The sequence below is a fragment of the Strongylocentrotus purpuratus genome, unplaced genomic scaffold, assembly GCF_000002235.5.
Source record: "Strongylocentrotus purpuratus isolate Spur 01 unplaced genomic scaffold, Spur_5.0 spur5_scaffold_3, whole genome shotgun sequence".
NCBI lineage: Eukaryota > Metazoa > Echinodermata > Echinoidea > Camarodonta > Strongylocentrotidae > Strongylocentrotus > Strongylocentrotus purpuratus.
In genome coordinates this window covers 28576112-28602051 of record NW_022145609.1, presented here as the reverse complement: position 1 = coordinate 28602051, position 25940 = coordinate 28576112, and the positions used below count along the sequence as shown (strand labels likewise).

General features: G+C 36.6%; 2 protein-coding genes across 2 annotated transcripts; both read right to left on the bottom strand.

Moving 5' to 3' along the window:
- Nucleotides 1-358: 358 nt before the first annotated feature.
- On the bottom strand, nt 359-9500 carry LOC591784 (phospholipase A2 AP-PLA2-I). The gene is made up of 5 exons (XM_030996972.1): nt 9370-9500; nt 4189-4242; nt 2754-2919; nt 1349-1482; nt 359-721 (listed from the first exon to the last, which is right to left on the bottom strand). The coding sequence occupies exons 1-5, from the start codon at nt 9422-9424 to the stop codon at nt 384-386; spliced, it is 747 nt and encodes a 248-aa protein (XP_030852832.1). The 5' UTR covers nt 9425-9500; the 3' UTR covers nt 359-383.
- Nucleotides 9501-14360: 4860 nt separating this feature from the next.
- LOC115928854 (phospholipase A2 AP-PLA2-II-like) lies at nt 14361-24949 on the bottom strand. Its single transcript, XM_030996851.1, has 5 exons — nt 24840-24949; nt 21328-21391; nt 20184-20337; nt 15365-15492; nt 14361-14551 (listed from the first exon to the last, which is right to left on the bottom strand). The coding sequence occupies exons 2-5, from the start codon at nt 21383-21385 to the stop codon at nt 14406-14408; spliced, it is 486 nt and encodes a 161-aa protein (XP_030852711.1). The 5' UTR covers nt 21386-21391; nt 24840-24949; the 3' UTR covers nt 14361-14405.
- Between the last annotated feature and the right edge of the window lie 991 nt (nt 24950-25940).

Sequence of the window (25940 nt, the reverse complement as noted above, 5' to 3'; positions counted from 1 at the left end):
ATCAGGGTTCTTAAATTTGGCCCTCCCTCCGCCGCTGTGTGTTTTCTGCTAATGAACATTAATTCCATTGAATTCTGAATAATATTATCAATGAAAGACATATATCCTGTATATACATGTATATCTTTTCAAAGAAACTAGGCAAAGATATTGATATAAATGACCAAATGAAACTAGGTCCTTTCATTTCATACAATGAACATCTATTATATGCATGTTATATAAAAGTTATTCTATGCTATATGCGCAGGGGCCAAGTGAAGAAAAAAAGGGGGAGAGGGGGAAAAAGAAGAAGAAAGAAGTAAAACGGCGCGATTTTAGAAAATCCTGGATCCGCCACTGGGTTAACCCACCCCCCCCCCCCCCACTCCCTTGTCAAAAAGCTAGATCCGCCCCTGTATACGGTAGATGGGAGCTGGTCTCCCAGTCTCTTGTACTGGTGGTTGAAATACAGTCGTCTGTAACATTGGTTTATCCGTACTGGTTGGTAGACCAGCCGTTGGTCCTGTTCCTGGTCCTGTTCCTGGTCCTGTTCCTGGACCTGTCTCTGGTCCAGCCTTACAAGCCGATTTACGTTTCCTACCCATCTTGTAGCGGTTCTGGAATGGATTCTGACTGAAGCAGACGGCGGCGTCTCTATCACATCGACACAATGACTCAGCGCAGTCGACCTTACCAAAAGCAAACGTCGCCTCCAAAGGACTGTAATCGGCTTGAGGTTCTGTAAAGGAATTTTGAAATTTAAATTCACCTTTATTTCTTTATCATTGACAATAATAATGGTAATTTATTCAGAAATTAAAACAACAATCAAATAGGACAGTACAATAGGCCTACATCGGTGGAACCAGGGGGCGGTGGGGCGCAAGCCCCTTTCACTAGTATAAGATTATTCAAAATGGAGGCATGGATTTAGGCATGGTTTTGTTTAAAAAAAATAAATAAAATGACAATAAATATTGTATAATTATTTTTAAAAGATATATATATTTATTTTGATATTTCACACGTACGTATGCAATTGTTAAGGATTGTATTATTATATTTATGTTTTTACTGTTATGTTTTCGGCAGGGCTGGAAGAATTGTTGAATTAAATTGTTGAATTATTAGCATATGCTATGTTTCACTCATTCATTGAGTTATTAATGTAAATATGTATTAAAATTATGAAAATAAAAACCTCGCCTGAGGATAAGAGACAAATTCAGCAGGGCTTTCTTAAAAAGCAAGTCCACTGGCTTCAAGTGGAATTGAATGAAACTACCCTGTTGAAAGAAATCATGAATAAATAAATAAGTAAATAAAAGGTAAATGAACTCATAAGCCGAATCTTAATAGTACTTACTGCATGTTATGTTTGCTGCCTTTTTCTTTCCACATCCTTTCATCTCGACTGCGTAAGTGGTAATGAAAGCATGTTTGGTACATACTCCAGTTGTTTCCAGTTCTTTTAGACATCTATCGTGATCCATACAGCATCTGCAGGTATACAAAAAATAGCGTCAACGTTTACCTTGAGGATGATATTATTCTACAGTTTGTAAAACAAATCAGCCCTTTCACAATATAATCATTTTTGATAACATCGCAGCGTATTTCATACTGCTATAATTTACTTAGAGCCTACTTGAGGCGATTGAATGATCTCGTCTCTAACTGTATATAGTGGCTACGATACAGACTCATATCATTCAGGGAATTCTTTGCTAACGGTACCCATGCCTGGGTGGAGAGTTGCAATGGTAGATTAATGTCTTGGTAAAGGACACTGGTGGCGCAACGGGGCTTCGACCCATGACCTTTGTATCTCCTGTCAAGTGTTTAGTACCACTCGACTATGTCACATTCTACGGCATCTATTACGTCCTCTAACATTTATGAGTCGTGATTTTTTTTTTTGGAAAATCATATTTCTTATGAATGCAATTTCTGAAATTGCATCAAACAAAATTGCTTATAAGGACTAAAAAAAATATTATTTTTCTAGTAATGCAGGTTATTGTACGAAATTGAATTTGACAAAGCATATTAATATCTTTTGCGCACATAAACATTTATTCAAATCATTGTTTCCAAAAACATAAAAGTCATTCATCACAAACAATAAACTTCTTGAAAACTATGACAGTTGTCAAATATTATATTTTGAATGAGAAGCTTTCCTTTCTTTATCTTCTTGTTATGGAAAACATTATTAAAACCTCTTTCAAACATAGTAGACTAGATGATTCTATTATTTGTATATAGTTATACTTAATAGAAATAAGATAATTGTGTAGGATTGTCCGATTGTTGCGGGCGAAGATAAAGACATTTAATACTTGGCAGGCTAGTACTAGGGAAATTAGAGTCAGGGGCCAGTTTCATAAAACTGGTTACCAATAACAAATTACAATAACCTTTATTAGCTTCTGAAATCATTGCATTCGATTGACTGAGAGCAAAATTGTCACAGAATTTTAGCATTCGTTATTTATATGAAGTCAGGGGGTGTTTCACAAGACTTGTCATCAGTAACAAATGACAGTTTTTGTTATAAGCTAGTGGAAGTCTTGCTTCTGATTGGTTATCAGCAGATTTGTCACTGATTTTTGTCGTTTTTCATTTTAAAAAGGCTTTGTGAAACACCCCTCCGTTCTCAGATAACCAATCAGAAGCAAGGATTTCACTAGCTTATATCAAAAACTGTCATTTGTCACTGATGACAAGTTTTGTGAAACAGGACCGGATCTATGCGTTTTATAACTTACTGATCAGTAGCATCGACTGGTTTAGCACTACCACCGTTGAGGAACCCACAATGACATCCATATCCTTGGTATTGAATTGGATTTTTCTTGGTTGTGCATTGTATCATAGCGGCAAACTGTAGAAACATCTCATTTGGTGCCATAGAACCGCCTTCTAGCGAGTTGCCTGTTACCATGGTGAATAAGGAGACAGATAAGAAAGTATGAGCAACTATATATTTCTGTGGGTTTGCGCGTTCATGAATGATATCCGAGCTTAGATAGATATATACACTGTTGGTCATAATGGTGGAATATTTATTTTTACCCCAGTTTAGGGAAGGATTTTTAAAAATTATTTATTTCTAATAGATCTAGATAATGGCATAGATTCTCAGATTTTATTGAATATTAATTTGCGAATGTTTGTTTTGCGTGACTGCTTAATCATATCTGTGCTACTATGCTAATCAGCTAAGGGACCTACGTCCTTAAGTCATAATTGACAGTAATGAGGATTAATGCCTCACAAAAGGGCACTAATATATAGCTGATCGACACGATTTTTATCCTGAGGCTTCACAGTAACAAGGCCATTGCTTAGCCCCTGAATCATGACTGTACGTAGTGTTTGCTAGGGTACGTGGCCCCTTCCACAAATCCCCCAAAACGAAGAAAATGCAATAAATTGTCAAAAGTTCATTGCTTTTTCCCCCGGCCCCCAACAGGAAAAATTCGTCTGTAGGGCCATGCATTATGGTTCAAGGCATGGCCATACAGAGGAATTTTTCCTGTTGGGGGCCGGGGGAAATGCAATGAATTTTTGACAATTTATTGCATTTTCTTCGTTTTGGGGGATTTGTGGAAGGGGCCACGTACCCTAGCAAACACTGCGTACAGTCATGATTCAGGGGCTAAGCAATGGCCTTGTTACTGTGAAGCCCCAGGATAAAAATCGTGTCGATCAGCTATATATTAGTGCCCTTTTGTGAGGCATTAATCCTCATTACTGTCAATTATGACTTAAGGACGTAGGTTCCCTAGCTGATTAGCATAGTAGCACACATATGATTTAGCAGTCACGCAAAACAAACACTCGCAAATTAATATTCAATAAAATATGAGAATGTATGCCATTATCTAGATCTATTAGAAATAAATAATTTTTTTAAATCCTTCCCTAAACTGGGGTAAAAATAATTATTCCACCATTATGACCAACAGTATAGATAGATAGATATGTTTCTTTTAAAGAAAGAAAATGAATAAATGAATGTATTAATTAATTGATAAATAAATGAATAAATGAATAAATGAATAAATAAATAAATAAATATATAGATAAGTAAATATATATACAATTATACACAACTAAAATAAGTAGAATAAATACTCCCTTGGGATGACATAAGTATGTCCAGGAAATTCAAAACTCGTGAGTCTTTCTTTAACTTACCCTTCGTTTGGCCAGCATTTCTAAAGACTGCTATGGGTACCACTATGGCAACCACTGTAGAAAGAAAGAAAACAAAAGTTTTAATTGATAAGCTTTGAGATTTCTGACTTAAGAAGTTAAGAATGATAATTAAATGAGTGTAATATTTTGGCACAAGGGGCTCCACAAGCTATAGCAAGAACTGGGATTTGGAAATCACCCTGAGGAGAGAGAGAGAGGGGAGGGGACAGGGAGAGAGAGGAAAGAAAGGAAGGAGGGATGGAGGGTGAGGACAGACAGAGTGAGGGGAGGGGGAGAAAGATAGATAGGGAGAGAGAGAGAGAGAGAGAGAGAGAGAGAGAGGAAAGAAAGGAAGGAGGGATGGAGGGTGAGGACAGACAGAGTGAGGGGGGGGGAGAAAGATAGATAGGGAGAGAGATAGACAGAGAGAGAGACAGAGAGACAGAGAGACAGGGAGAGGGTGAGAGGGATAGAGGAGGAGAGAGAGAGGGAGAAGAAGACAGATAGATAGAGAGATAGAGAGAGAGAGAGAGAGAGAGAGAGAGGGGGGGTGCATGGTGGGGGGGGGGGGCGCTTGCCCCATCATACGGTTGACTCACTGTGACTGTCATACAGTTTCCAGGTAGTATATAACTGGGGTATAGTAGGCTGCCAAGAGGAAATGTGATAACTTCCTGGGATTACGTAATATTTCATTAATAGGATTATAACGCGAGAATGTGTCTCACAATTATGTGCTGAGATTTATATTCACCCCCTAATTGTCTCTCGGTCTCTCAACCCCGTCCCTTGATGTCTCATCGCTTCGATCTCCACCCCTCTCTCTCTCTCTCTCTCTCTCTCTCTCTCTCTGTCTGTTTGTCTGTCTCTCACTCTCCCCCCTCTCTCTCTCTCTCTACCTCACAACACACTCTGTGAACTGTCTGATAATAAATAGTAACATCTCTTTACTATACAATTGGGCGATGGCCTTGACGTCTGCGAGATGGGGGGGGGGGGGGAGGGGTGGGGTGTATCTAGATTTCCTTTTATTAATACGAGTTTCTTTCATAATAAAATATTTTGTAAATTGAAGGTTTGAAAATCACAGTTATACCAATCTTGATATTTGCTTGTGAACATTTCTGAAGTTACATAATGCTCATGTATAACCAACAACAAAAAAGAAGAAAGAGATTGGTGAGAGTTTGAATAAAATCGATTTATTTGGATAAACAAAATGAAATATCGCACTGATGAAGTACTTAAAAGCTTCACTGTGACGTAATCTCAAACGACTCTTCATTTTGCTCCAACATACAAAGTGCGTGAAATAGTAATAAGTTTTTAAAACTTTCACTGCTGAGCAGAATATTTATAATAACATGTCGTTTTAACAGACGCGTCGGAAGCAGTTGGGGGGGGGGAACATTTCAGGGGCTCACCTTCTAGGGGCAGTGACGTAATGAGCAAAAACGTTTAGAAGAGGGGCAGAAAAAAAATCTGCATCCCCACCACTCTTATACGTTAAATGAAGCCCCGCGGAACGTTTTTCAAAGTGGAGTAATAACGATCAGGTAGAGCGTAAATTGGAGTGGGGTCCAGGGCATGAGCCTCGGCAGGGGGTCAAGGGGCTGAGCCCCGGAAGCCCAGGGTTTTTAGGTATTAAATTACGGTCAGATGAGCATATTAAGATACCTTATTTGTGACACTGGCAGGTCACTAATTGGCAGAGAATCCAGGGAGCAGAGCCCCTCCCCCCCCCGGAAGCTCAAGGGTTTCAGGTATTTAATTACGGTTAGATGAGCATCCAGGGGCCCTCTTTAAGGCTATTGATGTGATCCAGGGGACAGAGCCCCCGGAAGCTCAAAGGTTTCAATATTTAACTACTGTCAGATGAGCATCCAGGAGGGGGGGGGGCAAAAATGCGTTTTGCCCCCCCCCCCTCCCACTTCCGGCGCCTATGGTTTATTCCTCGTAGAGAAATTGAATAGACTTTTTTTTTCGAAAACAAAATTCCTAATAACACGCCACATTCGAATGACCAATTTCCCAATTTGATATTTTCCGTAATACGTCTAATCATTTTTCAAACTTTCAGAACTTTCTTTCGTATCTATCCAACTTTTTGTATATGTTCATCAATAAAGTCTCTGCTATTTATGCGTTTAGATCTTTCAACTTGTTGCAAAGGTCGAATCGTACTTTTTAATTATGTTATCAGCCTGCACACTCTTAAAACGGGCCTATTTGAAAAATACAGTTTATTTTACCCGTTCCTTCTATTTTCTCATCTATAATTTATCTCCCTTTTATAGATGCATGTACATCATATTCATATGTCCAACGTATCGAATGGTTCGTTATTTTTGCTCTTGTCAGTTTTATATATGGCCTCGTCATGGTTTCCTAAGACAACCCCGCATGGGATGACCAATCTACCTCGACTATCTGACTAATCAGACACATGCTATCTCATCTGTCTGTTAGATCTATCCACATATCCAATTTCATTTTTTTTTAGATATTTCAACACAACGAGTGTTTCAAAATCAAATTTTATGAATTATTATCTTTATGATCGGCTTTGAAAGAGTAATTTAAAACGGTCTCTTATGTGCATGTATAATTGATATCCTCGGTACAACTTCATCTTGGATCATTCAATTTTTTTAAACTCGCCATTATTGCTCATCTAAACAAGTCAGTGAAAGTTTGAATATTTTAAAATCCATTGTTCTTATGCAACATGGCATGGGACTACATCTCTGAAAAAATACAAAATAAACACAACATACCTAACCTTGGTCTAAATAAAGACTATAAGCTTGTTTTTAAAAACTTATTTTGATCATCAAATCAAAATGAAGTGAAATCTCAATTTTCATTTATTCTAAATCACGGTATTGAATATCTATGATATCTAACAGTAAAATATTCATTTGGTTTGCAATAGTCGTTCTGTTTGTAAAGGTGGAACATAACGTGACCCCATAGCACCCCCTCTTAGTGATAGATGGCGAGCCAACTTAATTTAATTAATTGTGATGAGTTATAGATAGCATGGCATGTCCTTGGTAATAGCCTATCCCTGAGACTCTCTTTGAATATTCACAGCAGATATACAACCTGGTGATTAATCAAACGAAGTTCATTGTATTTTAAGACAGCTTGTAAAATTAAACTCATGTAAAGTAACATCTGTTTCATAACAATACACGGAAGTTAATCATTACCCCTATCCAGGCCCCTGTGGCCTCTATTCGTTTGGCATCCTAACAACATTTACCTTGAAGGATCCAAGAAACTAAAAATATACTTTATCTGAATGTTTAATGTAACTTTGGTAATGAATATCCACTACAAGCAGAGAAAAAGGAAACTTTCATACTCCTCTGAAGAAGTTTGGCATTAACATTACAAATATAACAGATTCCCCCTAAAAGAAGCGTGCTTCTGTTTTCAATTGTCCTTGAATGCAGAGTGAATAGAGGAGATGGTTCTTTCATTTCGTAAAAAAAATGATTATATCAACATTCTTAGAACAATAAGTCCAATCCGCGGTATATCTTTAGAATAATCAAAAAGTATTTTGTAAAGATGCTGTAACTGAATAAACATTTCAAGCATTGACAATAATTATACACCGGGCATCAACAAATCCTCATCGAATTCCTTCTTAGGACTAATAGCAAACTTAAATGTACTCTGTAAACTTGATTACGAACATACTTGTCAGTATTTCGTTACTTGTATAATTCATTTGTTCTATTATATATTGTATTACTGTATGGTTTATATATGTCATTTAATTTGTGGGTATTTGAGTGGAAAATGAATAAAATCAAATTAAAAAAAAAAATTAAAAAAAATCGCAATTACATCAACCCAAATTATTTGAATTTCCCCATTATCTTATTATGAGATTCCTTAACAGATTTTGTGTCTAGTTTAAAGATGACTGACATGATATACTGCTGTGAGTCAAATACATCAATTAAAATAAGTTCAGTAACTCTATTTATGGCTTTGGGTCGGTCATCAGCACTCAGCATGAGAGTTAGACGGAAATATCCTTGTCGTAAAATTAATCACTCAACCTGGTTTTTAAAATATTTGCATACCTCTTTAACAACAAAACTGTGGAACCACAAATATGAAATAAATATGAACAGAATATTTTGGGAAATTAAAATGAGTTACTTTATTTCTTTAACATCATATTCGTTTTTTTTTAATGATTATTATTGCTCCAAATCAAATTGAGTAAGGAATTGAAATCTGCATTTAACTTTTAAAGTGTATATACCGCAAAGTTCGACTCATGCTAAATAAAAATTATTGTCACAAATCGTTTGAAAAAAAATTAAATCGGAAAGTTGAGGTCTTATTACAACTGAATACTAGAGAAAGGGGGAGTAGATTGTTCGTTGATAATGAAATAAGAATCTATATAATGGCTGCATGATTCATTACTAGGTTTTACCTTAGAGCAATAATTTTACTCCAAATATTATTTCTCAACAATATTCTTTACAATTCGTACATGTATTTATACTACAATCCACGTGGAAATGGAATGCTTGTATAAAACAAAACAATATATATTATATCATCATGATCATGATCACATGCACAATTACTACCATTAAAAGTCGCAAAACGAGGCATCACAATATTCTCATATCAATATTACTCTTATTCCAATATGAAGAAAAAAAAGGAGAAACAAAAACACCTAACGAATACTCACCCACCCGCCCTGATATAATTATGTATATACATTATTATAAAACCCCACACACAAAAAAAAAAACATGATAAAGGGCTTTACAAATTATTCACAGACGCTGAAAATACTGATGATATTAGTTCAAATTTCAATTTTCAACATTCATTTTCTTCCATTTTTGTTGTGGTCATCTTAAAGTACTTAAGTATGCATATGTAATGACTTACAAACAGTTTTAAGAGCACATTAACAGTTTCAACCTAAGAAAGAAGGCATCAATCCTAAAAAACAAAGGTCTCGCTTGTGTCGAGCATGCCTTATAACCAATACAAAATAGATATAAGAACGTCAACGAATACACGAAGACATGTATGAAGCTAAACATTAAAGGCTCAATACCTGAAACAATACACTTATAACATGAAATTATATAGAGTATGAATACTTTAGACTCAATATAATATACTTACCAACAATGACAGACACGAATACAGCAAACACTGCCCATTTTTTTGTACAAGCCATGATAGTTGTTCTTACTCACAACATGAAATCAGAAAGACTGTCTTGAATCACTAACAGACCTTCATTTATAATACCCCCAAACTGACTCATTAGAAGTTCAGTTTAGAAAGTAGCTAATTGAATGAGTGTCTCCTCATAGGGGGCTCATGATGTCACCTTTGATTGGTCGGTCGTTGCTAAGCAACAAGAGGCTGTAATGCTGATACGGAAATGTAAGGGGAAAATGCTGACGTTCAGGGGTTCAATTTTTAGGGAGAGGTTTGATTTTTTCGTCCAAATTTAGATTTCTTTTACGTTTAAGGTTTAATGACGTAAGGCACTTTGACTATCCTCATAAGTTCACTCTCAAACCTAATGTTTTTACATGGAGTGTAAATTAAATTTAAATACATTTTTTGTAATAGGAAGGGTGGGGGGGGGCTCTTTGCAATGAGAACAATATACTAGTGTTTATTCGCCACGTACATGATATAAACGCGTTATTTTATGTCTTTTTTTTTTGCTTAAAGCCCCTCTTAAGTGCTGGGAGCCCCAAAAAAGTTGATGGCAAAATTGCACTTAAATTATATCATAATGTGAAAGATGATGTCATTTAAGATACATTTCGGCAAGGATTTTCAAAACAATTGTGTTTGAAGTCCAATATTGATGAAAGAATACAAAATTTATGTTTTCTGCGTACAAAAGAAAACCATAATTGTGTATTCCACTTTTATCAATATTTGTCTTCAAAAACATTTTTTTTTTTTTTTTTTTTGGGGGGGGGGGGATCTTTGCAGAAGTGTGTCACATTATGATACAATTTAAGTGGAATTTTGCCATACAAATGTTTGGCGAATTTAGGGCTCCCAACACTTTAAAAGGGCTTTAATTTCCATACATGATTATAATTGAATTACAGTATGATTGTTATATAATTTACAAAGCATAGAGCGAGAAAGTTTTTGTTTCCCTTTAGGTTATTAAAGTTAGGAAATATGCACATTTGAAGTTTAACAAAAGGTAGAGGTGTGAAAATTTTAATCATCGAAAAATGGATAGATATTTTGTTTATCTATTTATGATATATGTTTTTGAATTATTTGTTAAAGATGAAATGTGAATTAGTGTAGATCACGTCAACATTGAATATCTAGCTCCATCATGAGAGAAGATTTGGCCAAACCTGATATCAATCATGGATCCAATTCAGTTTTAAAGCTTATCTGCCATAGTTTACAGGAGGGATTAGAGCGCTCTGCAAGGTCACTGGACAGGTGGTTATCTCATCAACTCAGCTCTCAGTTAACATAAGAAAAAGAGGATCATGGGGGACCAATGGTCACCGATTAGGCATTGGTTGTTATATAGAGGGCGCAAGTAGCTACAAGTAGTGCAGTGGGCCTTTAAGTACTCACCAGCTTTCTATATAACATTGATATACAATAATGTGCGATATAATGCTAACGATTACGGGAAAAAAATGTTATTCTAAAATAGCTATCAAAGCCGAAGAAAAGTGAAGTTCAATTGGGATAATACAAAGGTGCAATTTTAAAGTTGATTTTAATGGAAAAATGTGGCATGACATTAATCTACCCTCTCAGCCCTCTCCACTCAGGTGAAGTAAATTGACAGAGGCGTAACAGGAGGGAGTGTGGTGGGCTGGTGGTGCTGCAGCCCCCCCCCCCCCCCCCCCCTCCCGAAGATTTTTTAAAGTTCCAATATTCGAGAAACCGCCATTTTATATTTGGGCATCGAGGCACCTGAACATTGTACTCGAATATATCATTTCTGTATCATTTCTAGTGTACGTTGAGGAGGAAATGACATTTGAAATATATTGCACTGTCTGTTTTTGCTCGCTCGTAGAATTTAGAAATAGGATGGTTTGGGGTAGCAGGATGCATGAATATCCTCTTATTCGGGCTGCAAGGTAACTGAATTTCTTCTGATGTGGCAGTGAGGGGCCCAAATTTATGAGACCCTTATCTAGTGAAATTTGATGACGAAATACAACTTTACCATAATAAGTGACATTGCTGGCTAAAACCCATTTGATTTCGGGCAACGGAATGTCCGAATATCCTAATATTTAGGCGGCAAAAATGTGCTACCGTATAGGCATGATTGGAAGTTATTAATTTAACGAAATTTTGTGTATTTTTTTTTAATAGATACTATATTTCATTTACTATGCACTTAACAATTCGAAACTACGTTCAAGACCTTCCTGTCTCCATTTCTCTGAAATCTCTAAGAACCCCGACATGTAACCCTTCCGGCCCCTAATTCCTTTCTTTAGCCTCTTCCTGATGACTTATAAATTTATGAATCATTAATTATGTATCCCCCCTCTACAATCCTTCCATCTGTCCACCCACACAAACAGCCACATAGTACATTCTATCTCCCTCTCTCTTTCTCTCTCTCTCTCTCTCTCTCTCTCTCTCCTTTTTCTGTTTGTCTGTCGTGTTGTCTCTCTCTCTCTCTCCCCCTCTCTCTCTCCTTCATTCTGTCTGTCTGTCGTGTTGCCTCTCTCTCTCTCTCTCGTTCTCTCTTACTTTATGTCAGTCTGTATGTCTGTCTCTCTCTTTTTCATCCTTTTCCTCATTCATTCTTCCCCTCTCTCGCTCTCTCTAATTTGTTCTCTCTACTTCTCTCTGTTTGTCTGTCCAGGGAGGTGAGCCTTTAAAGTCCCTGGTCTATCTTGCTTTCTGTAACTCTCTGTCTCTCTCTGTCTCTCTCTGTCTCTCTGTGTCTCTCTCTGTCTCTCTCCAAGTCTCTCTCATTCTCTCCTGTCGTTCCACTCTTTCGCTTTCTCTCCATCTCCCTTTTCTCCTTCTTAATCACCTCTATTATCCTTCTTCCTGTATGCACACACTTCTGCCATTTACAATGAAACTTTAAGCGAACGTTTGACACACATAACAAAATAACAAAACTCACGATTAAAATGTTTTGCGATTAAAACCTCAAATTTATAGATATAAAATCAATTATATTCAAAATATATATTCATTGATTGCTAAGCGGTATTATTATGGCACAGCATTTTAAGGTATATTATGTACCTATAGGCCTACTTATTAGCCATATATTATATTATATTTTCAATGTATTATTAACTTTCCTGTTTTCTCCGTTTTCCGTCGAAATCTAGACGTAAATGAATAGAAAACATTTTAACACCCTGTTCTTTCAAATCTTACATTCACTTTTTTAATCGATTTGTTATTTCATGTATTTTATTTTTTTCATTTACTTCTGATGTTCTATCCCTTTAATTGTTTTAAATTGATATTATATATAATTTGATCTCATTCCATCACTATCGTACGGTAATGACTATTACTTTTTGACACAGTTATTTTAATTACATAGAGGCACTTAAAAATCTCGGTTTCAACATTTCTAGAAGTTTATAAATCATATATATTAAAATGCTCTGAACGCAAGCAAATAATCCGTCATCGGACTTGTTTGTAAAAAAAAATCACTCCTTCAAGAGTGAAATTTAATTAAATGTATAAAAGTGGAGTTAATTATGAAGTACATTACAGTATATGGGATCCCTCATTAAACATAATTATACATATCTTAATCTTAAGATTGGACAAAGTAATTTGTCAGATGATAATAAAAAATATGATAGTTCATTAAATAATGCTATTTACAGAAGAACAATTAAAATAATTAATCTCAATACTAAGCTTCATGAAAATTTGACGTCATGATTATATAATTGGGAATCACAAATATTTCGGGCAATTTTAGTTTTTATTTAATTCACTATCAGAACACGGACTCCGAAAAATATTAATATGTCCTCACATTAATGTAAGGAGATTTTGACATACATTTTCCCTCTGATTTTCAGAAATCTGTATCATAATTGTGATTGCATATATTCATTTAAATTGATTAATTGATATGAACGTAAAGCACACACAGTGGATGACATGTTAAGATGCATAGTTCACGTATAGTAGACATTTCATGAACCCTAATAAGCTGGTTGCATAGTTGGCACATTCTGTACAAGGTATGTTCCATATTTTATTCAAGTGTATAACGGAATTGGATTATGGAATTGTGAACACGAATTGATACAAAAATATAATTTAACTTGATACTTTGCCTGTTCAAACCTCAAGAAGGGTTACCAGTCTGATACAGTCATCATGATTTATATACGACAATTTAAGATGAGGTCTGTAACTATGGTAGTGCATGGGACAACTAGCTTGGAATTGAACAAAATAAAAACGCCATAAAATACCCTTTTATTCAATGAGTGTTTTGCACACGATTAATTGGGCAAAAAGAATTTCCATTTTCGGTTTAACTTAATAAAATTTGGAGTGGACTTTAACATATTATTATTATTATTATGGGTTTTAAATTTTCATGAAACGACAGGAAAATATTAATAAAGGACAATCAAACAAACTATTCTGGATAAACGGGTCATTGAAAGAAAGATTATTTGCATTCAGGTGCATGGGGGAAAAGAATTACATCCTTGCAGTTTCAATGTACAATGACATGTATATATAAGTTACAAGAGTAGAATTCAGCTTAGTACATTTGGTATGATACATTTGATTCAATGTTTTCTGGGTCTATACAAATTTCTCCACGATTCTTAAGACAATAAAAAAAATACATGTTTAGCGTCCCCGCCCGCTTCATTTTAGGGGGGGGGGCCTCCAATTTTTTGATTTTTGATTTTTGATTTTTGTTTTTAAAAAAAATTAAGAAAAAAACCTGAAAAACACTGCTAAAATGGATCTATTTCTGATTTAAAAAAAAAAAAAAAAAAAAAAATGTCGGCGGCCATCTTTAAAAATAGCCCGACTGTCAGGGAAAATGTACCGAGCGGCCATTTTGAAAAAAAAGGGCCCCCTCCTTCCTAGTTTTCAAAAAAACAGGACGCTAAACATGTTGTTTTGTGTTTTTTTGGCCTAAAGCCAAGTCAGCATAATAGTTGAATAGGTTTTCACTTTCCAGCATGCTGGCATGATGATTTACCCACACCCTTATGCTTGGAATTATAATGTGGTTCATTATCAGCAAAGCAATGTGCCACCGTAGCATCACATTTACACAGCTCGTATTTACACGTCTCCGTATGAGGATCAGAAGCTGTATCAATTAAACAAAATAACAAGAACGTTAGATGAACGAAAGTTACTAGGGGTTGGGGGAACTCAAGCCCTAAACAAATTCTTCAAGCACCCTCCTCCACAATTTTTTGTTTCGTGGCATGCATATGCAGAAGCCCCAAAGCTCACCCCCCCCCCCCCCCCCCCCCCCCCTCAAGGCTCCTTGTGTGTTGAGCCCTTGTGCCCTCCCGAAGCTACCCCATTAATAAAAAAGAACCATGATAACCATGGCTTTTTAAAATCCAAATTACCATCCACCATGGTAACCAAAAAGTTCGATGATAATTTAATAACTTTCATAACTTTCATATTACTGCATGCTCGCGTCATAGATTCATGAGGCTCTATGTGCTTTGAGTCATGAAAAGTCGAGACAAGCTTGCTATGGTTATTTTGTTATCACCCCCTCTACGATGTAAATGATATCAGTCTGGCCCACATAGAGATACTGTTCTGAACAAGGGGTTCTAACATTGGTATGTTGATGATCCCTTGAAAAGACTACTTTTATAATAAGCACCCCTAACCTTTTATATCAATGAATCATAATATCTGTATCATTGTTGTACCTGTTGCATATCTAAGTCAAATCGAGTCTATGCACATCAATAAACCCAAATTATATAAGCAGATAATATTGATAGCCATAAAATCCTATTACTATACCTGTAACTTGCATGTACAGTATTAATATCTTTCTACATTTTCATTTGAGAAAGGAAAAAACGAAAACAACAACAAACATTCAATCAAAACTTGTTCTATATAGTGCATGATTGATGTTTATACTTACTGCATGTCATGGTCTTTGCCCCATTCTCTGTAATCTTCTTGTAGCCATAACTCTGACCAAAGGTATCACCAGCACAAACACCTTCACGAACAAGTCCGTCATAACACTGGTTATGTCTCATACAGCATCTACAACGAGAAGAGGTATTAACAGTACATAAAAAGTCATGTTTCGTACGATTGGGTCATTGGGTATACAAGTTATAAATATTACCCCGGCTTTGCTAGGCCACCGATTTCGGTGTGCACAGAAATCAAGGAATTCCTTCCTACCCATTTAACACCTGGGTGGAGAGTGGCAGTTGTAGATTAATGTCTGGCCAAAGGACATTAGTTACACGGTGGGACTCGGAGCGCGAACCATGTGATCCACAGTCCGACGACGTATCCACTAGTCCACGACGCATCTACAGATTAAGACAGTATCAGAGACTGACTTGGAAAATGTGGACAGTTTTCCCGTCGTCTTTGAGGGTAAATCGTTTTGAAGTAGAAAAAGCCCTTATGAATAAAATTATGGCCACCCAATTCCAATAATGCTCTATCTTGTGTTGTTATCTGATGTTTCACTTTATTGTTTTATCATTTTACCTTATTTTGTACTCTTGATGGATTTATACTGTTATTCTTTCACGATTGATTTCTGTCTTGTATATTTTATTGGAACTGAATAAACTGAGTTGAATTGAACTGAACATCAGATCGGTCAGGCTAAAATGTCTGGACTGAATTTAATTTCGAGTCTGCCCCTGATAACGATTCATTCATTCCTGGGTGCATTGAATTAATTAGTTTAAAAGGTATACATGTATGTACTGCAACCTGTTCGAATTCCGCCAAATTTAAATTCCCTTACTTGTGCAGAAGTTATAGTGTTGTAAGATTAATGATTTTTTTTTTTTTTGAAAATAAGATTGGACAATGAATACTTTGGAAACTGCACAGATTAATAATCATGATGTCTGTTGCCTCAAAAAATGAAACATAGAAAGAGCCTGGCACTCTTTTTGGAATTGCGCATGGGCCCATGGGGTATTATGTTTCCACATCCTTTGTACACCGAACGAACTTTCCAAAGGCATTATAGATGTTATACACAACGACCTTGAAGTTCATGTGGCCACGTCGCGAATTTCCTGTTTTTTTAATAACATGGTTTGTGTTATTTTGTGAGTCAAATCGATTTTCAGTGCCGAATAATATTTATTACGACAACCATTAACCCATAACAAATATTTGAGAGAGAAGACACGAAATTTAACCGTCGGTGGGTTGGGGTGGGGAGGGGGGGGGGGGGCATTGTTCTCCTGTCAGCCCAATACTGATGTCATACCATAAGTACATAGTAAGTGCTCAATAAAACTGTTCCCCCGTCATTGTGCCTCCCCGGCAGCAATTTAACAACTTATGTTGATGCTTTTTTTTTCTCCCAGTCAGAGAATTTTCAGAGTCTTGTAATATACTGCTTTCATGAAAGATTCCCACGTATTCGTTGAGTATGCTTTAAATCACATAAAGAAATGATGTCTAAAATTATGTTTCAAAAACCATCATAATACTATTCAGATTTAGATTTACAGTTAAATCATGTACGTTGTTAATTGGGACTCAATAAACAAAAATCACGTTTTAGGGTGGGGGGATAACAATTCGCAAATCACAATGAATTTGAGATCAACGTCTGAATTTACGATTTTACGACGAGGTGGATTGGGATTGGATAGCTTTTGCAAACTGAGGTCATGGCGAAATGTTATTTTGTAAAATTGTAGAGCGCTCATGATCATAAACGCAATGGCAAGGTTGAATTTGAATACAATACAGGTCATGAGACCTCTGTAGAGGTACACGCATTGCAGGCAAGGTCAACAAACTTTGGTAGAGAAATAAATCAAGTGACTTCCTGTTATTGAATCGAACTAGAAACAGATATATTCGCCTTTCCGTTGTATACATCTGTGTTCATCGCACTTGTGTTCAAATGTTTGAGAGCTAGGAAGTAAAGAAAACCCAATATGTCCCGAGAAGGAAGAATAAAGGTGAAACATAACCACCAACGGATTCAAATATCTTTCTCAACAAGTTGAGTTTCGATAGAAATTACGGATTGAGTTTCAGAAACACCCTTAAAAAAACAAAAAATCACAAAAGATGTAAATCTATGTTTCAGCGCATTTAGTGATTACTTTTTGCTTGAAATTTTCCACTGCGAGTATCAAGAAGATTTTTTTTATAATAAGACTGCTAATAAGATAATAGGCCTATTATCTTAGTTAAAATGATAAATAGGCAAAGTACATCGATTAAAACAAATTAAGAATGTGTTAGATCGGATATTCTGAATCATTGGACATAATATATAGGCTATTTGAAGTTTAAAGCAAACAATTATTCCATTTGCTTTATTTTGCCATAGTTATCTCAGGATGTGGAGGTGTAGTTGTACGGTAGTTCATTAATTGTCTACCAATCCGAGAGTTGAGGGTTCGAAGCCCAGCACGGCACTGAATTCCTTTGGTAAGACATTAAATCCACCTTATACAACTCTCTACACAGGAGTAAATGGATACCTGGCATATGCTGGGGTACTTATACATACTGGGAGTGTTTCACAAAGACTAAGATCAACTTGAAGTTGGACTTAACTATGTCAGGCCGTTCATGCCACTGTTTGCTCTCACCATTTACTGGCATTGGTCTATCAAGGGACGTACAAATAGTGGTCACAAATCTACAGAATTTTTGTTGTTGTTGATATTTCATTATTAAAGGAAAAAATATTATCTAAGGATCATAATAACCGTGAGAGAAACTAGTGGCATGAACAGCCTGCCATAGTTAAGTCTAACTTAAAGTCGTTCTAAGCCTTTGTGAAACACTCCCCGGGGCTTGAAGAAAGAGCAGCTAGTATACCGGTAATATGGATACTGATGTGGCTACCCTGGGCCTGGGTAAATGAGACCCAATTATTATATCATGAGTATCATTATCGAACCTCTGTAATCAACACAGCATGCTTAAAGGTATCGTTTAACAATGTTAAATCTGAGATGCACGGCCCTACATGTTATCAGTGTCTGTGATATGGTGTCATATTAAAGCCCTACAAAAAAAATCGCGCTTCAAAATGATCAAGAAGTGCCTCCAAAAAAATTAAAAATCTTTGAGTGACCGGTTTTACCATATTTGTTTCCCCAATAGACTGCAGTGTTGTGAAAACCGTTTGGCAAACGCAAAATTTGGATTCGATTTCCAATCATAAATATCTTCATAATCAGACAGGCGATCGGCTTGTAAAAGTCATTGGGTTCCTGACTGACCTAAAGGTTTATAATTATAATTGCATCATGAGCTAAATCCAGAATTTTGTTTCAGAATCTGAGACAAAGTTACCGGATCCCTTTAACATGATCAGTATAGACAGTAGATCGTGTTTGAACATCACCCGTAATATCAAAAATACTCATCAGAGTAAACATCCCATTATTATCTTAATGTCATCTTTATCTTTATGTTTCAGTTATTGGTTAGCGGTTAAATCAGATCAAAGTACAATGAACGGAATATTGGGGTCATGACCTTGAAACGTGTAAAACGTTGTTATTTAGTATACATGTATATTATAAACGTATTCCATGTTAGTATTGCATTTCGAAAGATATTAAAGCTTTTGTATGGATTTTAGAACCTCTACAATCTTAACAAAATTAAAAAGCTGAATATTAAAAACAATGGCTGCAAGAAAAACCAATGGACGTATGGAATATTACACAAACGTGTGTAAGAATTCTCATTATATTAGACTATAGACTAGAGGATAATGCTTCGTAGTTTCTACATGTTAGGGAAAAAAGAAAGATATGAGATGACACATCAATGCCGTCTGCAATACCAGTCAAACATGTTTTAGCGACCATATTATGTATTTTAAGACCTCCTGCCTCTCAAGAACAATTTTTGGTTTCCGTTGAATCGTTTCTCATTTAAAACATGCACTGAATAAACCTGTACATACCGGCCATTTTCTTCTCTCCTTTGGGCAGTCTTAATACACACAGGTTTCATTGTACAATAATAACTCATATATGATATGTAAACTCTAAATCCCTAGCCGTATTTAATGTTTGCTAGTTGTCTACATACCTAATCAAAAATAAAGATTGCATTCGTCCTATAATGTGCAGAGTAAATTTTGTGCATTATTGTCGTTCTATATTTCGAGTCACCCTTTACTAATCGGTCAGTTACTGAACAATGGATTAGACTTTGATCCATGATTCTGGGGTTCAAAAAAGTAGATGTTGGTTAAATATCTACAGGGCTTTGACTTCAAAAGACCCCACTTAGGCACAAGCAGGCAAATCAAAAGACACCGCTTAGGCACACCCAGGGAATGGCAAACATGTGAGGAGGGGGAGAAGGAGGAGGGGGGGGGGGGAGGGTTATAGAGTATTGGACCCATTATTGCTTTTTCTGATGGGTCTCTCCCGGTAAATTTCCAAAATTGCATCATTGTTCTCATCATGATCATCATAATCATTATCATCCGAACAATGACAGACGAGGAGATGATAATGTTCACCCACGTCAGTGCAAGCAGATCAGGGGCGGATCAAGGGGTCACCCCCCCCCCCCCCCGACCAAGTGGAAAAAAAGTAAGACGGCGCGATTTTTGGAAAATCCTGATCCGCCACTGGGTCAACCCCCCCCCCCCCCCCTTGGCAAAAAGCTAGATCCGCCCCAGCAGACAAGGTGATACTAGTAGCCTACATGCACTGACTCTGTAGTCTTTAGTCAGACTGTAACTATTTATTACTCACTTATCAATCTGATCCACCGGCACGATTCCATCAGTAGGACCGTTCTTACTGCAGTAGCATCCATAGTTCTGGAACTTGCGAGCACTGATGAGCCAGCCTACCTTAGCATCGACCCATTGTATCATTCGGCCAATGTCCATGTCGCTACATTCCACTGGCAATACGAGAATGAAAACAATATCTCATCTTTTAAAACAGCCGTCTTCTTTTACGATCGATACACGTTTACATTATTTATCATTTCTTTTGACAATTTTAAAATCTCCAAACCATTTCTTTACATTTCATTTTGTATTCCACGACTTCTCTCTTCCCATCTCTCATTCTCCCTCACCATAGCGTATTGAGACTTAACTGCCACTCCTCATCTCTCCCATACCCTCTTTAATTCCTACCCCACCTCTTTCTCCTCCTCCAATCTAAAATAACTGTTTTTCTTCCTGTCTCTCTCTCTCTCTCTCTCTCTTTCTCCCTCTGTCTGTCTCTCTCTCTCTCTCTCTCTCTCTCTCTCTCTTCTCTCTCTCTCTCTCTCTCTCTCTCTCTCTCTCTCTCTCTCTCTCTCTCTCTCTCTCTTATTGTTATTATAATTTATTCGAACATTCATAAAAAGCACAAAAACGATACAGCATATGGTAAGAGACAGGTACATGATAAGAATGAACAAACACATGCAAAGAGATATGGGAGCAGCAAGTGGGTCATGGTGCACAAAAGTGAAGTTCATCACTGTTGCCCGGAGGCATGTGCCCCCACACATGCTACTCCCAGAACATAATAAACAATTCTATACATAGAATATTGCACATGTTAAGGGGGGGGGGGGGGGGGGGGGGGGGCGGGAAGAAGATTTACTATAAAAAATCTATTTTTTCTTCCCCCTCTCTCTTCTCTCTCACTCTCTCTCTCTCTCTCTTTCCCCCCCCCCCCCCCCCCCCCCCCCCCCCCCACTGGAAATAAGCTCTCGAGCTTTCGTGGGTTATCCTGTTCAAGCTGACTTATTTTTGATCTGTTATTATTGTATATTGTTGTATGTTGGAAGCTTGTCGAATAAAAATCAATCAATCAATCAATCACTCTCTCTCTCCCTCTCTCTCTCTCTCTCTCTCTTTCATGAAGTAGGATGATGTCACAAAGAGCTACTCACCTGTTGAAATACACATCAATGACAGCGCGACGAACACGAATAAACCCAACCGTTCCATGGTGATCTATGAAGAAAATGAAATAAAAAATACAAATTATAAAAGACTATAACGCAAATGAGCAAGTTATTTTTTCTCACCTACTATTACTATCTCAACAGATTAGAGGTGTGGTGGTCGAGTGAATACGTCGCCGGACTGTAGATCACAAGATCCGCGGTTCGAGTCCCGCCGCGGCACTAATGTCCTTTGACATTGATCTACATTTGCCACACTCAACCCAGGTGATGTAAATGGGTACCTGGCAGGAATTAATTCTTGAAATTGAAATGCTGGAGCGCTGTAACGGCAGCTAGGCTAAAGCCGGGGTAATAATTTTAAACAATGCGCCTCGGAATACAATTTCTAGATAGACGGCGCTATAGAAATGCCTATTATTATTATGATTATTATTAATCTGCAGGTTCGGAGCCTCGTACTCTATTTCATGCTTCATAATATTCCATGAAGCCTTGAGCCTAGCCTAACTGTGTTAAGTCTGGCAATGTCAAATAAGATAAACAGCTATTTTGTATAGAGTGTAGTCTACAGTCTCACCGTTCAGACCATTCTTTGCATGTTATGGCTGGAAAGGGTCTGTGCCTTGAAGGTAAACAGACCACAAGGTAATACGTATATTACACATGCCACCTGTCAGCTATGGCATCGTACCAACTTTCCATCTGTAGATCGCCAAGGATAGAATATCCAGTTTGGACTTAAAAATCGAAGGAAAAAAGAGCGCTCTAGGAATTTCAATGGAAGGGTGATCATATAGAAACTCAAGAACCACCAAAAGGTAGATTCGGAATTGCTACTGAGAACGGGATGAATGTTTTGAGGATTATCTTCTTCATCTCCACGTCCGTCTGTAGGCCTACAATAGGCACTAGCTACAATACACACACATCGCAGGAGTGATCAATAATGTACGCAACACCTTCCCGCCACAACTTGTTGCTATGGAAACTAGAATATCAACAGAGGGCTTCTTAGCAGGTTGCCGCATATATATCATTTTATTCGATTCATAAATCATCAATAATTATCTAGCAACGGTAGTGAAAAAGTAGTCAAATATAAACAAATAATAAATTATGTGAAAAGCTCACACGGATCAAACGATGTAATATCCTGGCTTGAAGCAGAAAATATAATGTATGCTGTAGCAGCACACATGACATGACCTCACATGAAGAAGAATATAAATTATGTACATGTTTGTTTTGTTTTCTTCTTTTTTTTGGGGGGGGGGGTTTATCAAAATATGCTATTTCATAACATAGCTCAGAGTAAATCAACCACTGTAAAAGGGTAATATATCTTATTCTTCATTTGCTCTTGAATAGGATATTCATGTGGTTTGTAGAAAAATATAAAAAAACGCTTCTGTACTCCAGATTTTGGAGATAAATACACCTTTTCTGTATCTGCATGGCAATTTACATTCTGTATGATACTAACAAGTTCCACAAGAGATTTTGAATATAGGACAAATAAACTAAAATTTCATGTTTAAATATCCTTTATCATGTCTATGCTTTATCCACCCAAAAGACGTACATAACATCGATCTACAGGCAGTCACGTATTCAGAGACAATAAAAATAGCTATTGTTTATTTTATCATTTCATTATCAGAACATTGCACCCATCCCTGCAATCTCGACATGATTGAGGTCATTCAAATTTGATCTCGATCAGGATTTAAGTTTATTTATAAAACAACATTTTGTATGCGCGTTCCAGACACAGTTATCATCTGTAATTGAATGGTGCTTGTTTTATTGTTTGTTTATAATATTACAGTTTGAAATATCACTGTGAGTTTTTCCATTACAGAAATAGGACAGTATTTATGTTATTCCTTATCATCGCTATTTATTCATTTATTTTTGGAGGGAGGGCGGTTTGCCAATGAGGTGATTACAAACAAAAGGATTACATACAATAACGCTTGAATAGGAACACCTAAAAAATGAAAGTCACTGTGTCGAACCTAGCCCTGCCCCCCCCCCCCCCGGGGTCCCATCTCTCTCTCTCTCTCTCTCTCTCTCTCTCTCTCTCTCTCCTCCCCTTTCTCTGTCTGTCTGTCTGTCTGTCAGTTGTCTCTCCCTCTCATAATCTTCCCCTGTTCATTCTTACCTATCATTTATCGGATCTCTCTTTCTTGAGAGAGAGAGAAGGTTACTCATTACATTCTTCTATTTGAGTCCATGTTACGTAACTATTTGACTTGTATGACGAAACATTCAACCTCTACAATGATAACGGTTTACTGTAGCAGACGAAGCAAATATTTCAACTTGCAAAGAAAATAATATTGCCCACTACATGGGCAGAGGGTATAGTTTTTTGTTTCCTATTTCAAACATGCAACTTGGAAATTTAAAGTTCAAAATAATCTACCTGCCATTATATTTAACATTGTATTAAACTTTACAGTGGTCAAGAAAGTTGTCTAAAATATTTTTTTTTTAAACTTGAATCAGCCCTCTCCGTACCAGCTGATGATGCCCTGGAATCATCAAAATGATCAGAAATTTGGCCCAGTCTTGGCAAAGTAACAAGTAATATACTCGGTACGCAGAAAGATGTATATGGAACTACACAAACATGTGGCATAAAAATCGGGCCTCATTTTAAAGGTGTTACTTCATATTACAAATATGACAGCATTTGAAGAGCCATGCTTTTCAGGGAACATGTTGTTGTCTGATATTCTTCCACACCTGCATAATAACAAAGATATTACGCTCCCAAATTATTTTTCACCTCTCCCCAGAACTCAACTTTCTCTTTAAACCAACGAAGAACAATATTGTATTATCATTATGTACACAACGCTTTATCTACTATATGGTATATATATATATATATATATATATATATATATATATATATATATATATATATATATAAGCCCTTTGATTCATACTATTTAATTTATCTCTCTTTATTTTGATATTCATGCCAACCCCTCGTTCAATACTCGTGAACATAAACTGAATCGAACTGAAACATATCGAAGAGAATTGTCGAACAGTACAGTATACGCACTGCAACATATAAACATAATATTAGAATGAATTGAGAACTAATTTAGCAACATATAAGATGCTGCCCGAGCAGAAAAGCATATCTTCTTCTTCTTCTTCTTCACTATAAGTACAGGCCACCGTCGGGTGTATTCTCGTACTGATACTGCATTCAGATCAGCTTACCTAAATAACAGTTTTCTAGAGAGCGAATCTGCTAATTAGCCGTTATCATATAGTCATTTCGCAAATGCATGAATTGTATATATCCGGGTATATGATGTATAAACAAAGATATACCAGCAATAAAGATGTGATCACCCGGTGCCTATAAACACATGGAATTTCATGAAATTACATGAACTATATATTTTAAAGAAACTAAGTCCAAGTACGTGAAACATGACAACATATATATCAAATTTTAAAACAGTTACCTGGATCAGTGGGCAAATTGTTGACACTTCGCAATGAATTGAAAATACTGTAGCGTCACCATGCAATTGATATCTACGTTGACGCCATTTTAAAGCTAACTCTCTCTCTCTTTTCATCTCGATACGTTCTGTACCCGCACGTATAGAAACGAACAGAAAAATCAATATAATATACGTCATTGATTGAATTGTTAACTTACCCAGTAAACGGAGCGCTGCTAATTTATGTGTGGAAGCAGTGAGGCAGAGGAGGGACAATGGGACCGAGAGAAGAATGCTTGCCTGCCTGCCTGCCTGGCTGGCTGGTGTGTAGTCCTATCGAGAAAAGTTTGTGACCTATAATGCTGAACTCAAACTAGTTTCGGTTCAATACTGAACGCTGATGATATGCATGATATTGTGGTTTTTCTGGTTTTCAGGAGGTATACATTTATCGCTGAAAGAGAAGGACACTTCCTTTTAAACTTATGGGTGTAATCAATGACCTCGTTTTTTCGTAATTTTTTCATTATCATGTTTTGGTTGTTGCTATATAGTCGGAATTATTTTTATAACTTGGTTAGGGTTATAGGGTCCGACACTATTTCAAACTGGTATAGGGTTAGGATTAGGATTAAAGGTCGGACACCATTCCAAATTGGTATATGCATGGATTAAAGTCTATAGATGCAACGAAAATGAATTTCGTTATCATATCTTTTTGCAACTTTCAAGGGGAGAGGGGTAGGGGGAGGGGGAATATTATCATTACCTGTTCCATGAATCATTGATTCATTGATTGTTGTGTTTAAAGAGCATATCAATAAAAGTTGTTTTCATAGTTTTAGTATCTGTATGAGATCCATGATCTCCTACGGTAATCAAATATGCAAGCGTGTGGCAGTTACTAATGATGTTCATACAGAAAGATGATGACGTGGATCCTAATCAAATGATTGGTCGAAAACGGTACACGTAACCAGGCATTTAGTTTGCCTAACGCGTAATTTGGATAATGACTGGTCATTATCCAATGGTAATGACCGGTCATTATCAAAATCATTTTATATAACTTCATTTTATAAAACAAATAAAAGATCATCTTATAAAAGAAATAATACA

Coding starts and splice junctions, on each gene's coding strand:
- LOC591784 (XM_030996972.1), bottom strand. CDS start 9,424: ATGGCTTGTACAAAAAAATGGGCAGTGTTTGCTGTATTCGTGTCTGTC. Junction 1,483..2,753: donor CCAGTCGATGCTACTGATCA/GTAAGTTATAAA, acceptor GTATACCTGCAG/ATGCTGTATGGATCACGATA. Junction 722..1,348: donor GGCAGCAAACATAACATGCA/GTAAGTACTATT, acceptor ATTCCTTTACAG/AACCTCAAGCCGATTACAGT.
- LOC115928854 (XM_030996851.1), bottom strand. CDS start 21,385: ATGGAACGGTTGGGTTTATTCGTGTTCGTCGCGCTGTCATTGATGTGT. Junction 15,493..20,183: donor CCGGTGGATCAGATTGATAA/GTGAGTAATAAA, acceptor TTCTCGTTGTAG/ATGCTGTATGAGACATAACC. Junction 14,552..15,364: donor GGCAAAGACCATGACATGCA/GTAAGTATAAAC, acceptor TAATTGATACAG/CTTCTGATCCTCATACGGAG.